Raw genomic sequence first — 16512 nt, forward strand, 5'->3', positions numbered from 1 at the left:
AGATGTCAAGGTACACTTTTCTGTATGAGGATAACTTGTAACATAGTGGTACATGCGCCATAGTAAGAAACGGTACATCTGTGCCATTTCTAATACTCCCTACTAATAGTAATTGTGGAGAAGCTTTGCAGTTAGCAGGTGGAGGGCATATGTAGAAGGGGACACATCCAGTAGCATATCTAATATACACAGAGAATATACTCCTAAAGCGTGCCTATAAAAACAAACGGTTAACTACTTTCCTGTCTGCTTGCAAGAGACCTGTAATACAATGTGTAACCTCCCAACCTCTCCAGGAGCAAAAAGATTAGAGAGGAGAACAATGAGGACTTGATGAGTTTGTTCTTCCAGAGTACTTATACAGGATAATAATGTGTGAATGGAAATGATATATGAAGTCCCTGGGGACAACGAGAGCTGAGCACTTTCCTGTTTCAGAAGCAACCGTACAATTCGAAAAAATTACAAACTTAGAGAAACTCCGTAGTCTACAAGCAAATAATCATCTAGAAATAAAAAGTGAAAGAAAACAAAAATACAAAGTTACCTAAAGGGTTAGTCCAGTCTCTGCCTTTCAAGGCCAAAATTGGAATAACTACTTCCAGGTCCAGGTCGCCAGAGGTCAGTTTATGACAACAGCTGAGCGCAGCAGAGCTGGGCTGTTTGCATAATTCCCGCAGAAATTGTTGGAAGTTACGAAAAAAGCACAGCAAACTGAGGTACTCTGTCGGCATAACTCCCAAGTTGCAGAAATAGCATAGCTCCCATTCATTTCTATGGTTGTCAGAGTGTAGTGCAACAGCACTTGGTCGTTTTTGTAACCCTGCCTATGGTGGTCGGCACCTGAAACAGTTATTCCCATCTCGGACATGAAAGACATATGGAAATAACCATGTACTGGTTTCATTAAATTAATGTTTTGTCAAAAGTAGATCCCGTGTGATACGGATTGGGCAGGACTCAGCTACTGGGACCACTATCCATCCAATTATTAGCACATATTTGGGTACTAGCTCCCCATTCATTGGGGAATACACAGTAGCAGTCATTCGCCATCAAAATCATGGGAATTTTGGGGCTGTTGAGTGCTCTTTGTTGTTAAATGGTCTCTGTACTTTTAGACCACTAAATTGTATTATAAAATAATGAACTAAATGGGCAATCCGCACAGTACTTTAACAAGTATGTTGTTTTACCCTGACAAATCAAAGTGCCGGTAACTACATGTACTTAGTATATGCCAAAAAGACTCACAAGAACAGAGAGCGGCCTGATTCTCATCTCCTGCTCTATCAGTCAGGCTACATACAGGCAGAACAGATAGACATGCTTTCAGTTCAGGACAGGCAAGTGACTGGTCAATGACAGGCACAATGCATGTTAGGAATGGAGGGGAAGGAAGTTCCAGTACATATGATGCTGTCGAAGTCTTAATGAATAGCAACTGTGGCACCCCAGGGGTCTGGTTTTCCACAGTAATGTAATGTTATGTCTGAGAGCAGGTGGGAGGTCCTTTGGTCAGGGATCCTGTGCATGCCACACCTCCTGCCCAGTCTTGGGAGGGGAAGAACTTCCCCTGTATAAACCCGGGGCTGAGGCAGGGAGAGTGAGACAAGGAGAGTGGAGACAAGAAGCAGCATAGGAAACAGCAGAGTTCCAAGGAGTCAGGGGCTGGCAGCTGCAGCGCTCGCCCTGACTAAGAAGATTCTTTACCGGACCCGGAGTCCGAGGCTGTGGGGACTAACTTCTACCCAGCAGCAGAATCCGTCAGGCAGGGGATTTCAGGTCCTCTGGCCCAGAAGCCCGAAGGCACGGTCACACGCGTGGGACCAGCACCGCCATCGTGGAGCGGAAGCCATTAGAAGGCCCCGAGTCACCGGCCATACGGGTGAGCACCACACGGTACACTCAGGGACGTGGGCTACTTACATCAGCTTCTAGCAAGGTAGCCAGAAGAGTACAGTCAGTTTGTGAGGCCTACAACTACGCCTGGCCAGGGGAGATCCCATCTGCTCAAAGACTGACCAGGCCCCGTTTGCTAGCAAGTACTCCGGGAGGGTCTATCGTTGTTACCAGTAAAGACCCTGAACTACACCGTACCGTCTCTGAGTGGTTCCTGCTACCCCCATCATCCACGTCGGCTGCCCTGAGGCCATACCCCTCCCGTTGGGGGTTATACTATCACGCTGCACAATCCTACCACCGGCCTCAGCGGTCTGCCCTGCAGCAGCAGCTCCCTGGCTGCACTCAACGGGTGGCGTAGTCATCAACTATTTACTACTAATAGACTGCCGTCTAGTTTGACTCCCTGGGCACGGACCGGGTCACCGCCACGAGACTACAACCCTCTACTGATCCGGCTCCGGGTAGGCTCCCGCATGCGCAACGCAGCGCGACACAGGCCCAGGGGCGCGTCAACTTTGGCGTAGTCGGCAGGATCTCGTGCCCGCAACCACCGGGTACTGCGTGCCTGAAAAGCAAAGACTGTTCAAACTTACCAGTGGTGAAGATTCCCGCTATCCGTGGAGGTTTCCCGCCATCCGGCGCCATCTTCTACCTTCTTCCCGCCATCGGTGAAGTTTCCCGCCATCCGGCGCCATCTTCGGCCTTCTTCCCGCCATCCGTGGAGTTTTCCCGCCGTTGGACGCCATCTTGGGGACGCCGCGCGGGAAGAAGAGGGGCGTGGACTCTGAAAGCGCGCGAGAACTGAAGCCCCGCCTCACGTCCGGACGTTGCGTAAGGTCCTGGAAGGAGCCCAGCAGACGCCGACGTCACAGGAGCGCGACGGAAGGTCCTCAACCCTGACGATCCACTGCGGAGCCGCGGCCTACGGAAGAGGATCATCGCAAGGTAGGCCACGGTCCACTAGGGGGGAGGAAGATGTCGGATACGGAGGAGAGCTTCACTGCCCCAACCCCCGCCAGCGCTACCGCTGCTGCAGTTATGCCCTTCACCATGCCCTATATCCCGGGAGCAGCCTGGCTACCCCAGTACTCAGGGGAGTCACATACCCTGCATGACTTTAGAGAAAAGCTGGATAGCCTCTTCCAGGTGTACCCCCTCACAGAAGAGCAAAAAGTGAGCATCCTGGTGGCCCAACTAACCGGGGCAGCCAAAAGGGAAGTAAAATCCTGGCCACCTGGGAGGAAGACTGTCGCAGGGATACTAACCCGGCTGAAGGACACCTTTGATACCCGCACCTCAGCCGAGATTAAGCTTAGATTCTACGGGTGCAAGCAGCGAGCGCATGAGAGTATAAGGGACTATGCACTAAACCTACAAGAGGCCCTGAGGGCCATAAAGCAGACCGACCCTGATGGGGTGGGAAACGAGGACAGGCTGTTGACTGAACAATTTATAGAGGGTTTATATTGCAATGCCCACCGAACCCAGTTGCGGGCAATGGCCTTACAGGATCCCCATCTGGACTTTGCACAGTTCAAGGACAGAGCCATCCGGGTGCTCCGAGAACCGGCACCAGGTGGCGTTGTGACCCACAGACGCCCCACTACCACTTACTACCAGGAGGCGGCGCCCTTGTCAGCAGGGCCTGTGGGAGCTGATGCGCAGGCTTTGGACAATGACCCGGCTCCAGACCTACACCATCAGGTCCGAGAGCTAGCTAAGAGCGTTGCTGCGCTAACCCGAACTGTGCAGTCTTTACAGGTTTCCACCCCAGGGAAGATCCAGCTGGCATCCGGACCGGAGGACATCCCGTGGCGTCGACCAAGGAGGACCCCACCGGCCAGAGGAAGACCCAGTGACCGATACAGCGAGGACGGACGACCCATCTGCCGCCGCTGCAATCAACCCGGACATATGGAAAGGTACTGTTCTTTAAACGGGCACAACCTGGGGTAGAGGGCCAACCCCCAGGAAAAAGATCACCAGGCCCATCGAACTGGCGCGACAGATATGTGGGAGGACGTCCAGTCTTGCCTGTGGTACTGGATGGCATTCCCATGAGTGCCCTACTGGATACCGGGTCACAGGTCACCACCATCCCGTACGTGCTCTTCAAGCAGTACTGGAATGACTCGGATATTACCCACTACCCTGACGACGACTTGAGTATCATCGCCAGCAATGGCCAGCCCGTGCCACAGATCGGATTTAAGGAGGTGGCCCTCAAAATCGGTAGAGTCGAACTGGCCGCACAGGGACTGATCATTGTAGATATTGATAAACATGAGAGTCACCCAAAAATAACTCTAGGAACTAACGTAATTGAAAATTGTCTTGCAGAGGTGATTTTCCTTTTACAGCAGGTTGCCAAGAACGCCAGCTCCGGCGAGCAGCGGGTGCTCCAGAAAGAGATCCGGGCACTGATGCAACGGCAACAAGTGGAACTCTCCGGCGGTGAGATTGGTAGCGTAAGAATGTGTGACCCTTTTCCTATTGCCATGCCCCCAAAAAGTGAAATGATGATTTGGTGCCGGGCAGCTATTGGTCTGAGAGGAAGAGATTACCAGGCAATGGTAGAACCAGTTTACTCAGACAGTAGGCCCACCATTTTGACAGCACGGGGGGTGGTCAATGTACGCCATGGGAGGGTGCCCATTCGCATAATAAATATCGGGGAGAGGGAAGTGTACCTGCCCCGGTATGCCACGCTAGCCAAATTATATACCACTAATCAAAATTCTATACAATCTGTGGAACCCTTGCCTCCATCTCACCCGGAGGAAGGTAACGGCTCTAAGAAAGACATGGAGGACTGGTGTCAGCAACTACATTTGGGTACTGATTCCACTCCCTCACATCAGAAACAAGGAGTCTATCGGGTGGTTCAAGAGTATGAGAGAGTGTTTAGTAAACACCCGTTAGACTTCGGGCGAGTCAAGGGGGTAGAACACCGCATCCCCACGGGAGATCATCCTCCCATAAAAGAGAGGTATCGACCCGTACCCCCTGCACATTACCAACACGCCAAGGGGATGCTTAGAGACATGAAGGAGGCTGGGGTAATCCGGGATAGCTGTAGCCCCTGGGCAGCCCCACTAGTTTTAGTCAAAAAGAAAGACAACACCATGAGGATGTGTGTAGATTACCGGAAAATCAACCGTATCACACACAAGGATGCGTACCCCTTACCAAGGATAGAGGAGTCATTGGCTGCTTTAAGATCTGCTAACTTCTTCTCTACCTTGGATCTCACTAGCGGGTACTGGCAGGTTCCTGTAGCAGAGGCGGACCGGGAGAAGACCGCATTCACCACCCCGATGGGACTTAGCGAGTTCACCTGCATGCCGTTCGGACTCTGCAACGCCCCAGGAACCTTCCAACGATTAATGGAGTGCTGTCTGGGCCACAGAAACTTCGAGACGGTCCTGTTGTACCTGGACGATGTCATCGTATACTCCAAAACTTATGAGGACCACCTGAAACACCTGGCGGAGGTGTTCGAAGCTCTGGCGAGTTACGGCCTAAAGGTGAAACCCTCCAAGTGTCACCTCCTGAAACCAAAGGTGCAATACCTGGGACACGTGGTGAGCGCTGACGGAGTGGCTCCCGACCCCGATAAGATCACCGCAATTAAGGGATGGCCAAGCCCCTCCAGCGTAAAAGAAGTGCGGCAGTTCCTAGGGTTGGTAGGCTACTACCGAAGGTTTATTCCCGGTTTCACCAAAAAGGCAGCGCCTATGCAGGACCTCCTGATAGGCCAGTCCCGGAAGGCCAAGAACCAGAAGCCGCCCTTCAAATGGGAAGAGCTAGAAGAAGAGTCCTTCCGCCAGCTGAAGATGGCCCTCACGGGGGATGAAATCTTGGCGTACCCAGACTATAGCCAGCCCTTCATCCTCTACACCGACGCCAGTAACATCGGGCTAGGAGCCGTACTATCCCAGATTCAGCAGGGGAGAGAACGAGTGATCTCCTATGCCAGCCGAAAACTGCGACCCACCGAAAGGAACCCCGAGAATTACAGCTCATTTAAGCTAGAGTTCCTGGCCGTGGTATGGGCAGTCACCGAGCGCTTTAGACATTACCTCGCTTCTTCCCGGTTCACCGTATACACGGATAACAACCCGTTGATACACCTGGACACGGCAAGACTCGGTGCCCTGGAGCAGAGGTGGATGGCCCGTCTGTCCAACTACGAGTTCACAATCAAATACCGGGCAGGACGCTCCAATACTAACGCGGATGCCCTGTCCAGGATGCCCAACCTGCCGGACGAAGGAGAAGATCCGGAGGGACTGGAAGAAGTTGAACTCCCTGCGTTCCACCGTCATGGGACTATCCAGTATTCCCACCGGGTAAGGGGTAAACAGGCTGCTACGTTGAACCCCTTACCCCACTACAACTGGGCGGAAACGCAAGACAGCGACCCTGCCGTCCGACTGGTGAAGGAGATGCTGACTCGGCCGGAGGCTCGACTTGAACCAGACGCTCCGGAGGAAGCCAAACAACTATGGGCGGAGAAGAGTCGACTATTCCTTTACAAGGGGAAGTTGTGCCGCAGAATGGTCAACTCCCGGACGCATGAACTACTCTGGCAAGTAGTGGTGCCACGAAGAGACGCAGCCATGGTGATGGAGGCATACCACGACGGAGCTGGACACTTCGGGTGGAAAAAGCTGGAGTTCCTGCTGCGCGAGCGGTTCCACTGGGTAGGCATGAGGGGAACCATCGAGAAGTGGTGCAGAGACTGTGGCCCGTGCAATCTGAGAAGGAAGGGCCGGGCCAGCCAGAAGACTCCCCTGCAGTCCATCGTCACCCGGCAACCGTTGGAACTGGTAGCCTTGGATCATGTAAAACTGACCCCAAGCAGAAGTGGCTACGTCTACGCGTTAACCATCGTGGATCATTACTCCCGGTTCTTGGTTGTCGTCCCCGTCAAGGACTTAACGGCTCAAACAGCAGCTAGAGCCTTCCAGCAGCACTTCTGCCGTCCACACGGGTACCCGGACCAAGTGCTGACGGACCAGGGACCTGCCTTTGAAGCGGAGGTCTTCCAGGAATTCTGCAATCTGTATGGCTGCCGGAAGATAAGGACGACACCATACCATCCGCAAACTAATGGACTTTGTGAAAAAATGAACCAGGTGGTAATGGATCTGCTAAAAACATTGCCCCTGGAAGAACGCAGTCTGTGGCCTGAGAAGTTGCCCGATCTGGTGGACCTATACAACCACATCCCGGTAGGTTCCACCAACTGTACCCCGGCTTACCTAATGAGGGCGAGACCTGGTAAGTTACCTGTTGACCTGGAAATGGGAGTCCTGACACCTGAGGACACTTCACCAGAAACAGACTGGGACACAGAGAGGCAGCAGCAGTACCGGAGAGTACAAGAGAGCGTGGAGCGAAGTCTCTGTCAGGCTAGGGAAAGACAAGAGAAGACTTACAACCAGTATGCTCCCGCTGTTCCCCTGGTACCCGGAGAGCAGGTCTTGAAGAGGAAAAGACGGCTCCACAAGTTGGATGACCAGTGGGAGGAGGACCCGTACACCGTACTGCCCTCAAGCCACGAGAACCCGAAGGTCTGTACCATCAGTAAAGACGGAGGGGAAACCACAGCCATTGTATCCCGGGACCACCTGAAGAAGTGTCCCGAACAACTGAGGAACCCTGAAGAGGAACAAGAAGACCATCGACCCGTGGAAGAAAGGGAAGATATGGTTAGTACCGTGCTCGGGGACTTCCCTCAGTCTTGGACTCAAGTCAATGGTGCAGTTGTGGTACCCGTACTCACCTTCCTCCAACCATCATCCCAAGAACCTACGGAGCAACGGGTAGAGCTGGAAGAACAGCCGGTCCAGGAGGCAGAAGACTCCACACAAGCAGAACAGGAGAATCAACCCTCTGCTTATAGTGAGCCTGCCGTACCCCTAGTGAGACAAAGAGCCGGTAGACAGCTGCCCAGTTTACCCTTGACAGCTCCTACACCCTGTAGTTCAGGGCCAGACAGTCAGCTCCGTAGGTCCACTCGGGCCACTAGAGGCCAGTTACCCGCACGCTGGAGAATTTAAAGTGTATAAATTGTTTTATTTATGTTTTTCTGTGTATTGTTGCTTGTGAATAATTTTGTGTTTCCAGTTGTTTTTAGGAAACCTTGGTGGATTTACCGGGAATCCTTGTATATAGTTGGAGCGTAACCCAGGATGGACTAGAGACTGTTAAGGACTCGGGGTAGGACAGACCCCTACCTGGTTACGTCTCCCTGTGTTGGTGAAATGGACACCTTGCTTCTTTCAGAGACTGCACCCGGTTGCGGACACGCCGTAACCATCTTTATATGTTTTCTTATTGTATTATTAATGTTTTTTTTTTTGCCTTGTTATGTTTTTCTAAATGTGTTTAGTCCCGGAGTACTAAATTTCACTAGGGGGGAATGTGGCACCCCAGGGGTCTGGTTTTCCACAGTAATGTAATGTTATGTCTGAGAGCAGGTGGGAGGTCCTTTGGTCAGGGATCCTGTGCATGCCACACCTCCTGCCCAGTCTTGGGAGGGGAAGAACTTCCCCTGTATAAACCCGGGGCTGAGGCAGGGAGAGTGAGACAAGGAGAGTGGAGACAAGAAGCAGCATAGGAAACAGCAGAGTTCCAAGGAGTCAGGGGCTGGCAGCTGCAGCGCTCGCCCTGACTAAGAAGATTCTTTACCGGACCCGGAGTCCGAGGCTGTGGGGACTAACTTCTACCCAGCAGCAGAATCCGTCAGGCAGGGGATTTCAGGTCCTCTGGCCCAGAAGCCCGAAGGCACGGTCACACGCGTGGGACCAGCACCGCCATCGTGGAGCGGAAGCCATTAGAAGGCCCCGAGTCACCGGCCATACGGGTGAGCACCACACGGTACACTCAGGGACGTGGGCTACTTACATCAGCTTCTAGCAAGGTAGCCAGAAGAGTACAGTCAGTTTGTGAGGCCTACAACTACGCCTGGCCAGGGGAGATCCCATCTGCTCAAAGACTGACCAGGCCCCGTTTGCTAGCAAGTACTCCGGGAGGGTCTATCGTTGTTACCAGTAAAGACCCTGAACTACACCGTACCGTCTCTGAGTGGTTCCTGCTACCCCCATCATCCACGTCGGCTGCCCTGAGGCCATACCCCTCCCGTTGGGGGTTATACTATCACGCTGCACAATCCTACCACCGGCCTCAGCGGTCTGCCCTGCAGCAGCAGCTCCCTGGCTGCACTCAACGGGTGGCGTAGTCATCAACTATTTACTACTAATAGACTGCCGTCTAGTTTGACTCCCTGGGCACGGACCGGGTCACCGCCACGAGACTACAACCCTCTACTGATCCGGCTCCGGGTAGGCTCCCGCATGCGCAACGCAGCGCGACACAGGCCCAGGGGCGCGTCACAACTACCCACTGAAAAAGAGGTATATAGCAAGTTACAGGCCATGAGAATCAGGACAGTCCCAGGAAATATTAGACTGATATTTTTATTTGTAGAGGATGGGTGCAGCAAGACTGTGCATTTATTCTGATTTTGTGTGAACGGGACAGGTATTGTACACATACAGTATTCCTGTAGGAATGCACATAATTAGTGTTAACTTTTCACTGCGTTATTTTATTAAATATACAAGTTATGATACGATACTCCTGTTGATTTTTTTTTCAATATTTCGCAATATTGGCTAGTTTGAAATGTCTTTTCATAGCGACATTACTAGGACAGCAACTTAAATTTTTGTGGAAACATGCCAAATGCATAAAGTATATAATTGTGTACTGCCAATCAGTTCCATAGACTGCAGAATCCCACACAACCAAGGGTAATCAGGCATGTGCTCCATATTCTGCTAATATGTATCTTTATGTACAGTTGCGCTGTTTTATTACTATAGTTATTTAGAGAATGCCTTAGCCTTACTTTTCTGAAGTATCCTGAAGTCAGGAGAGTCCTGGATTTCTGCCCCTTGTCTAAACCATTTGACATTAACAGGCGGCGTGCCCTTTACCCTGCTCTCCAGGACCACAACTTGACCTTCAGATGATGTCAGACTCTGGAGCTCCTGAGAAAAAGAGTAGATGTCAAACAAGGCAATCTGGTGTCATTACTTTCCTGAACAGCTTCAGGGTCTGCTCCGTCCATGGAGTCAGAGGTCAAACTTCTCACAATAGTGCAGTATTATGTATATGGTTCTCTGTAGTCTTCTGTATGGATCAGGAGAGGAAGAAAAACCACATGAAGGTTTTGAACTCAAGCGTGTAAATAAATCAAGGACTATGTAACACTATATCGTTAAACAAATAGTGAGAAAGGTATCAAAGTTATATGATCTACATACTATTATACACGTCAAGCATACCATAGCCAGACAATTAATGAGGCAACTCGCTTCCCACTGGAAGGATAAAATAGAACTTTTCCATAAAATCAAAAGCACATGTTCTCATGTACAGTACATTAGCTTAAAGTCATATTACACTTAAAGGGAATGGGTCAGCAGTATTTCTTGACCCCCCCTAGCTCTTTCAAGCACAAGTCCGGGAATAACCTTACATGGTCAGTCCATTTTTTTATTACTGAGAAATCAGTATTGGAATTGATATGCAAATGGGGCTTAAGGAATATGGTAGATGTGAAGCCTCTGTCACTCCAGCTCTATTCTCCACCCAGCGCGGTTCATCCTGCTTGACTGACATCTCTTTTGCTTTAAGTCGCACAGCATACAGGCTGTCAGTCAAGCAGGAAAAGGCAGAGCTGGGCGGGGAATAGAGCTGGAGTGACAGAGGCTTCAGATCTGCAGTAGCCCTTTAGCTGCATTTGCATATCAATTCAAAGGCTGATTTCTCAGTAATGGAGGAACAGACTGGCCATGTAAAGGTATTGCTAGAAATCTTTGAAAGAGCTACATACGCATTTCAGAAGTTTGGTGGGTGAAATTGTGCTGGCAGATTCCCTTTAACCTTATCTACTAGTAAGGACTAGGACAGAAGCTGCATGAGTTCACTTGTGGCAGCCAATGAAGGAGTTACACATGTGATGATTCAACATTTACAAGAATTCCTCGCCAAATAAATCACCTTTATGGCAATTATAAAAGTAGTGATTGTAATGATCCAGCAAAAAGTTTTATGGTCTAATAAGACCTGAATACCAAGCAGCATGTCTAGCACAAATGAGGCACTGGACGGCATCCAGCTAACACTATGCATGTCGTCAAAGCAAGTGGTGTTAGCATTATGTTTTAGAAAAATGCTTCTCAGAAACAGGAACTGGCCATCTTATTAGGCCTGATGATGCACGTTACAGACAAGAATTGGACGAAAACCTGACAAACGCTGCCAAAATCCTCAATCAGGACAGGAAATTTCCTTTCATCAAGCAAATGAGTCAAAGCATGCTGCGAGAGTAATGCTGATGTACAGCAAAACAAAGACAATACTTGTCCTTGAGAGTCCTGACCTTAATTTGCTCAAAAACTGGTGTCAAGATTATTTCAATTACTATAAACCATTTTACTATTTGGATTCTATGCCATATAAAGTTCTATAATTGGTGGGAAAGAAGGGACGGGCTTGGGGCTATACAATCAACTCAAATTACATTTTTACTAAAGTTTACTGCTTTCCCTGTTGGTCTGCAGGGTAACCAGCGATTCCTCTATACAGTTTTGTCCTTCTATCCTTACAAGAATAATACAATAAGAGCAATCTATATACATGTATTTTATGGAAAGTTTTCTACTGTATGGAAAGTTACATAGCAAAATGTGACTATGCTTCTCTCAACTAACACCAGCTGCAGCTCCAAGTAAATCAGCACATCAAAAGTTACTCATTATTTTTGTCCTGTATTTCTTTTGCATTGTCCCACTTCACTTTCCTCTATTAGGATCTATAGCATTGCTTCGAAAACTATGAGGCAAGCTTTTCTGGCATGGTTTGGGGCTAGAGTCTGATAGGGGAGACTATATGCTGATCTTTCCAGATGCAGAAGGTTTTCTCCTATTGTGGCAAAGGTTGCTGCATTTAATTTTTGCACAAAAATGTGTGACTTTTTGTAATTTTAGATTGCTCTTGTGACTTTTGAAATTTTGGTTAAAAAGTAGGCAAATAGCTGGGCAAATAGGTGCAAGCCAGAATTATGAATTGCAACTTTTTAGAAAGTTTCAAAAAAACATTGTTAGGCTATGTTTCCACATATTGTGTTTTTTTTCAGTCAGAAATCTGCAGCGAAACTGATCTCTGGCAGGAAATCAGCTGCGTCAAAAACACAGGTTTTGCTGTGTTTTTTGCTGCGTTTTTGATGCATTTTTTCACTGTCCTTCTGTCCCAATTTATGCATGTACATAATGTTTTGTGAAAAAAAGAGATCCCCATTCTATTTTGCCTTCAAAAACGCTGAAGCATTTTTAGTGCTTTTTTCAGCGTTTTTTTCACCACCCATTACTTCCTATGGGTGAAAAAACGCTGACAGAAGTGACATGCTCTATTTTCCAGAAACCAAACCAAGGCACAAAATACAAAAAAAACAAAAAAAAACAACATGTGTGAACAGAGAATTCTGGTTTCTCATAGACTGCAAAAAGCAGCTGAAAATTTGCATAAAAAAATCTGCAGCAAAACACAACGTGTCTGCACATAGCCTAACTCTCAATCCAGTGGGGGGAGGGTGGGGGTGAAGTAAAAACTGGAGAAACAGCTCTAGACAGAAGAGTCATCTCTTAAGCCCCCGTCTCACATAGCGAGATCGCTGCTGTGTCACGGTTTTGGTGACGCAACAGTGACCTCACCAGCGATGTCGCTATGTGTGACACTTTGCAACGATCAGGCCCCTGCTGTGAGGCCGCTGATCGCTGCAAAGTGTCCTGGACCATTTTTTGGTCGTTGCTCTCCCGCTGGTCAGCACACATCGCTGTGTGTGACCAGCGGGAGCAGCGATCAGGCTGGTAACTATGGTAAACATCGGGTTACTAGGGGCACACGCGCACCTAGTAACCCATTGTTTATCATGGTTACGAGCCTGCTAAAGTGAGCGGTAACCTCCCGCTCACTGTAGCAGAGTGGTAACCATGATAAACAACGGGTTACTAGGTGCGCGTGTGCCCCTAGTAACCCGATGTTTACCATAGTTACCAGCCTGCTCCTGCTTCAGCAGGCTGGTAACCAGGAGCAGGACATCGTGGAAAGATTCTTTCCACGATGTCGCTGCTCCCCTGATCGTTGGTGAGCCTGCCTGTTTGACAGCTCACCAGCGACCACATAGCGACGCAGCAACGATCCCTGACAGGTCATATCGTTGTCAGGATCGTTGCAGCGTCGCTAAGTGTGACGGGGCCTTTAGGCTATGTGCCCACGATGCAGAAATGCTCAGGATTTTTTCCTGAGCGTTTCTGCATCTCCCTAGCAGAAAAAACGCATGCGGATTGTACATGCGTTTTCCTGCCAGGGACATGCGGAAATGGAGCATTATTCACTGACATTTCTGCATGTGGATTGACAAGCGCTTTCCAAGCGATTTTAGCATCACTTGGAAAGTGCTTGTGACAACTAGGTCACACTATATAAATCCATGCAAACGGCATGGATTTATATAGTGTGACCCGAGAGAGTGGTAAAAATAAATGTATACTTACCCTCCGATGGCCCCCAGTGTCCTGCTTTACACTCCGTTCTCCCTTGCCGACAGTGGTGGACTGAAAGACCTGCCGACGTCAGCGTCGCGTGACCCGTCACATGACTCTGACGTCAGCGCAGGTCCTTCAATCCACTGCAAAGTGCCGGGAAGCAAGTAGGAGCGCAGCGCGGGCCGCCAGAAGGTAAGTATACATTTATTTTTTATTTTATTCTTTTTTTACAGATTTTTTAATGGTACCTGGGTGTGGATGAGACTCTCCTCTCCTCTACACCCGGGTACTATCCGCACATTAGAACGCTTGGATTACACATCTACATATACAGTGATGCGTAATCCATGCGGTCTAATGCAAGTCAATGGCGGCAAAAACGCAGCGCTTCCGCAAAATAATTGGTAGTGCTGCGTTTTTTTCCCCAATGATAATCCGCAGCGGAAATTTCCGCAGCATGAGCACAGCACATGCGGGTTATCATTGGGGAACATGGCCGGCCTTCTACCATGCGTTTTTAATGCGTTTCTGCAGCTGCAAAAGCGCTGCAGAAAAGCATTAAAAACGCATTGTGGGCACACAGCCTAAGGCTATATTCACACGTTGCATTTTTTCTGCAGCCAAAATCTGCTCTCTTGGCAGTAAAGAAGCTGCTTACAAAAAGTAGGTTTTGCTGCATATTTGCTGCTTTTCAAGTACATTTGTCTCGTGCATGCTGATAAAGTTTAGTGCCCCCCCAAAAAACACATGATGCAACTTCCTGAGTTTCCCACACTAAACGCAGCAAAAACTGATTCCTGCATTTTTTGCTACTTTTTTTGCACTTACTCATCGCTTTCTTTGGTTAAAAAAACGCTGAAAGAAATGACATCCTGCAGTTTTCAAAAATGCAGCAGTTTTCCAATTCAGTCAGGAAAAAAACAACAATGTGTGCATGAGATTTCTGAAATCTCACAGCCTTTGCTGGTACTGTAAAATGCAGCTTAAAATTTGTATAAAAAAAATCATCAAAAAAAAAAATCAGCAAAAAAAAACTAACAAAAATGCAACGTGTGAACATAGCCTAAAGATGTGCCAAATTTATGAAACATTTGGTGACACTGATCAATTTGACAAAAATAACAGCGATGTTACCACAAGCAATACGGACTATATTCCCCCTATGATAAATCCCACCTTATAGTTTATCTATATGAAATAACTGCATGGTTTAACTCATACATTGTCTGAGCTCCAGTTATTCTACATCAATTAAGTCAAGAAATCAGGTATGTTCTTGTAGAAAGTGAACAGGATTTAACTACGTAATTAAAAATGGAAAATGAAAAAACAAAAACACTTGTGTCACTGTGGTTGAAAAATTTAACCATACCCAATGATGTATGCGGGGCCCTGTCTTTGGCCCTGCCTCATTATTTGGCGTTACTTACACATTACACCGAGATTAGACTGAGACCATTAGGCTATGTGCCCACGTTGCGGAAATGAAGCGGAAAATTTCTGCTTCATTTCCGCATGTCCTCTCCCGGATAAACGCATGCGGAATTCCGCTCGCGTTTATCGTGCGTTTTCGACATGCGGAATTGCCTTGCGTTTTTTATTGCATTGCAAAGGCAATTCCGCTTGCGGAAACGCAAAATTAATTGACATGCTGCGGATTTTTGCGCGCATCAAAAACGCTGCGGAAAAATCCGCAGCATGGGCATAGGACTTGCGGATTCCCCTTGGGGACCATGGGGGGCGGATTACCTAGCGTTTCACAAGCGTTTATGCTGCGGAAATTCCGCAGCATATACGCTGGTAAAACGCTACGTGGGCACATACCCTTAGGGAATGTTGCAGAAGCCAGTGGATCCTAGGAGCCAATTGTGCCATTGCTATTGCCATATGTGTGTATCATCTGACAAAAAGCAAAGCAACATAGGCCAAGCAAATAAATATACAAAGAGCAATAGTAAATCACAAATCCATACCTTCGTAAAGGAAGGAGGAGAGAATGTCTGGTAACCGGGCCCGTCCTGTCGATACAGATAAGAAGTAGGGCTCTGGACCTGGGAGTGGATGGGAAACGATTAGTAGCTCTGTATAGATTGTATAGTCCATAACAATGCATTATAAACTAAAGCAATCATTATGTATCATTATGTGTAAGTTACTTACCTGCTGAACAGGAATAGATATCGGTTGCATAATTGCTGTGGTTATCCCACATTTTGGTGACGATGGTCCTATGGTCAGTGAAACAGAGGTGGTCTTCTTTTGAGCCCTGGAAGAGTGAAGCAGACTTATGTTTGCACAACTGGAATTATAATATATTGGTATCATGTAGGCAGTAGCTATAAGTGCTGCAATCACAAGAACATTAGAGATTAAAGCAGCCTATTAAATGGAATTTAACAGTAGGATCAACCCTCCAGAGCTTATTTTAAATGAAATGTGGCATTACCAGTGTGATGTGTAATGACCGCTCTCCTGATCTCACGGCAGAGCTGTGTGTGATTATACCTGACACATCTGCAGGCTCCTCTCACTGCAGAGCTGTGTGTGATTATACCTGACACATCTGCAGGTTCCTCTCACTGCAGAGCTGTGTGTGATTATACCTGACACATCTGCAGGTTCCTCTCACTGCAGAGCTGTGTGTGATTATACCTGACACATCTGCAGGCTCCTCTCACTGCAGAGCTGTGTGTGATTATACCTGACACATCTGCAGGCTCCTCTCACTGCACAGCTGTGTGTGATTATACCTGACACATCTGCAGATTCCTCTCACTGCAGAACTGTGTGTGATTATACCTGACACATCTGCAGGTTCCTCTCACTGCAGAGCTGTGTGTGATTATACCTGACACATCTGCAGGTTCCTCTCACTGCAGAGCTGTGTGTGATTATACCTGACACATCTGCAGGTTCCTCTCACTGCAGAGCTGTGTGTGATTATACCTGACACATCTGCAGGCTCCTCTCACTGCAGAGCTGT

The 16512-nt window shown here is 48.4% G+C and overlaps 1 protein-coding gene across 2 annotated transcripts in view; it reads right to left on the reverse strand.

Annotated features, from left to right (window-relative positions):
* The window catches only part of PALLD (palladin, cytoskeletal associated protein), a 542838-nt gene that overhangs the window by 253730 nt on the left and 272596 nt on the right, over positions 1-16512 (reverse strand). For both annotated transcript variants that reach the window (XM_073644159.1, XM_073644168.1), the window contains 3 exons: positions 15690-15795; positions 15503-15580; positions 9827-9968 (listed from right to left, as the gene is read on the reverse strand). In XM_073644159.1, coding sequence (XP_073500260.1) covers positions 9827-9968; positions 15503-15580; positions 15690-15795 — 326 coding nt within the window. The remainder of the gene's footprint in view (positions 1-9826; positions 9969-15502; positions 15581-15689; positions 15796-16512) is intronic.

Source organism: Phyllobates terribilis, unplaced genomic scaffold (genome assembly GCF_046119375.1).
Source record: "Phyllobates terribilis strain yellow unplaced genomic scaffold, ASM4611937v1 Scaffold_1__5_contigs__length_1240528914, whole genome shotgun sequence".
NCBI lineage: Eukaryota > Metazoa > Chordata > Amphibia > Anura > Dendrobatidae > Phyllobates > Phyllobates terribilis.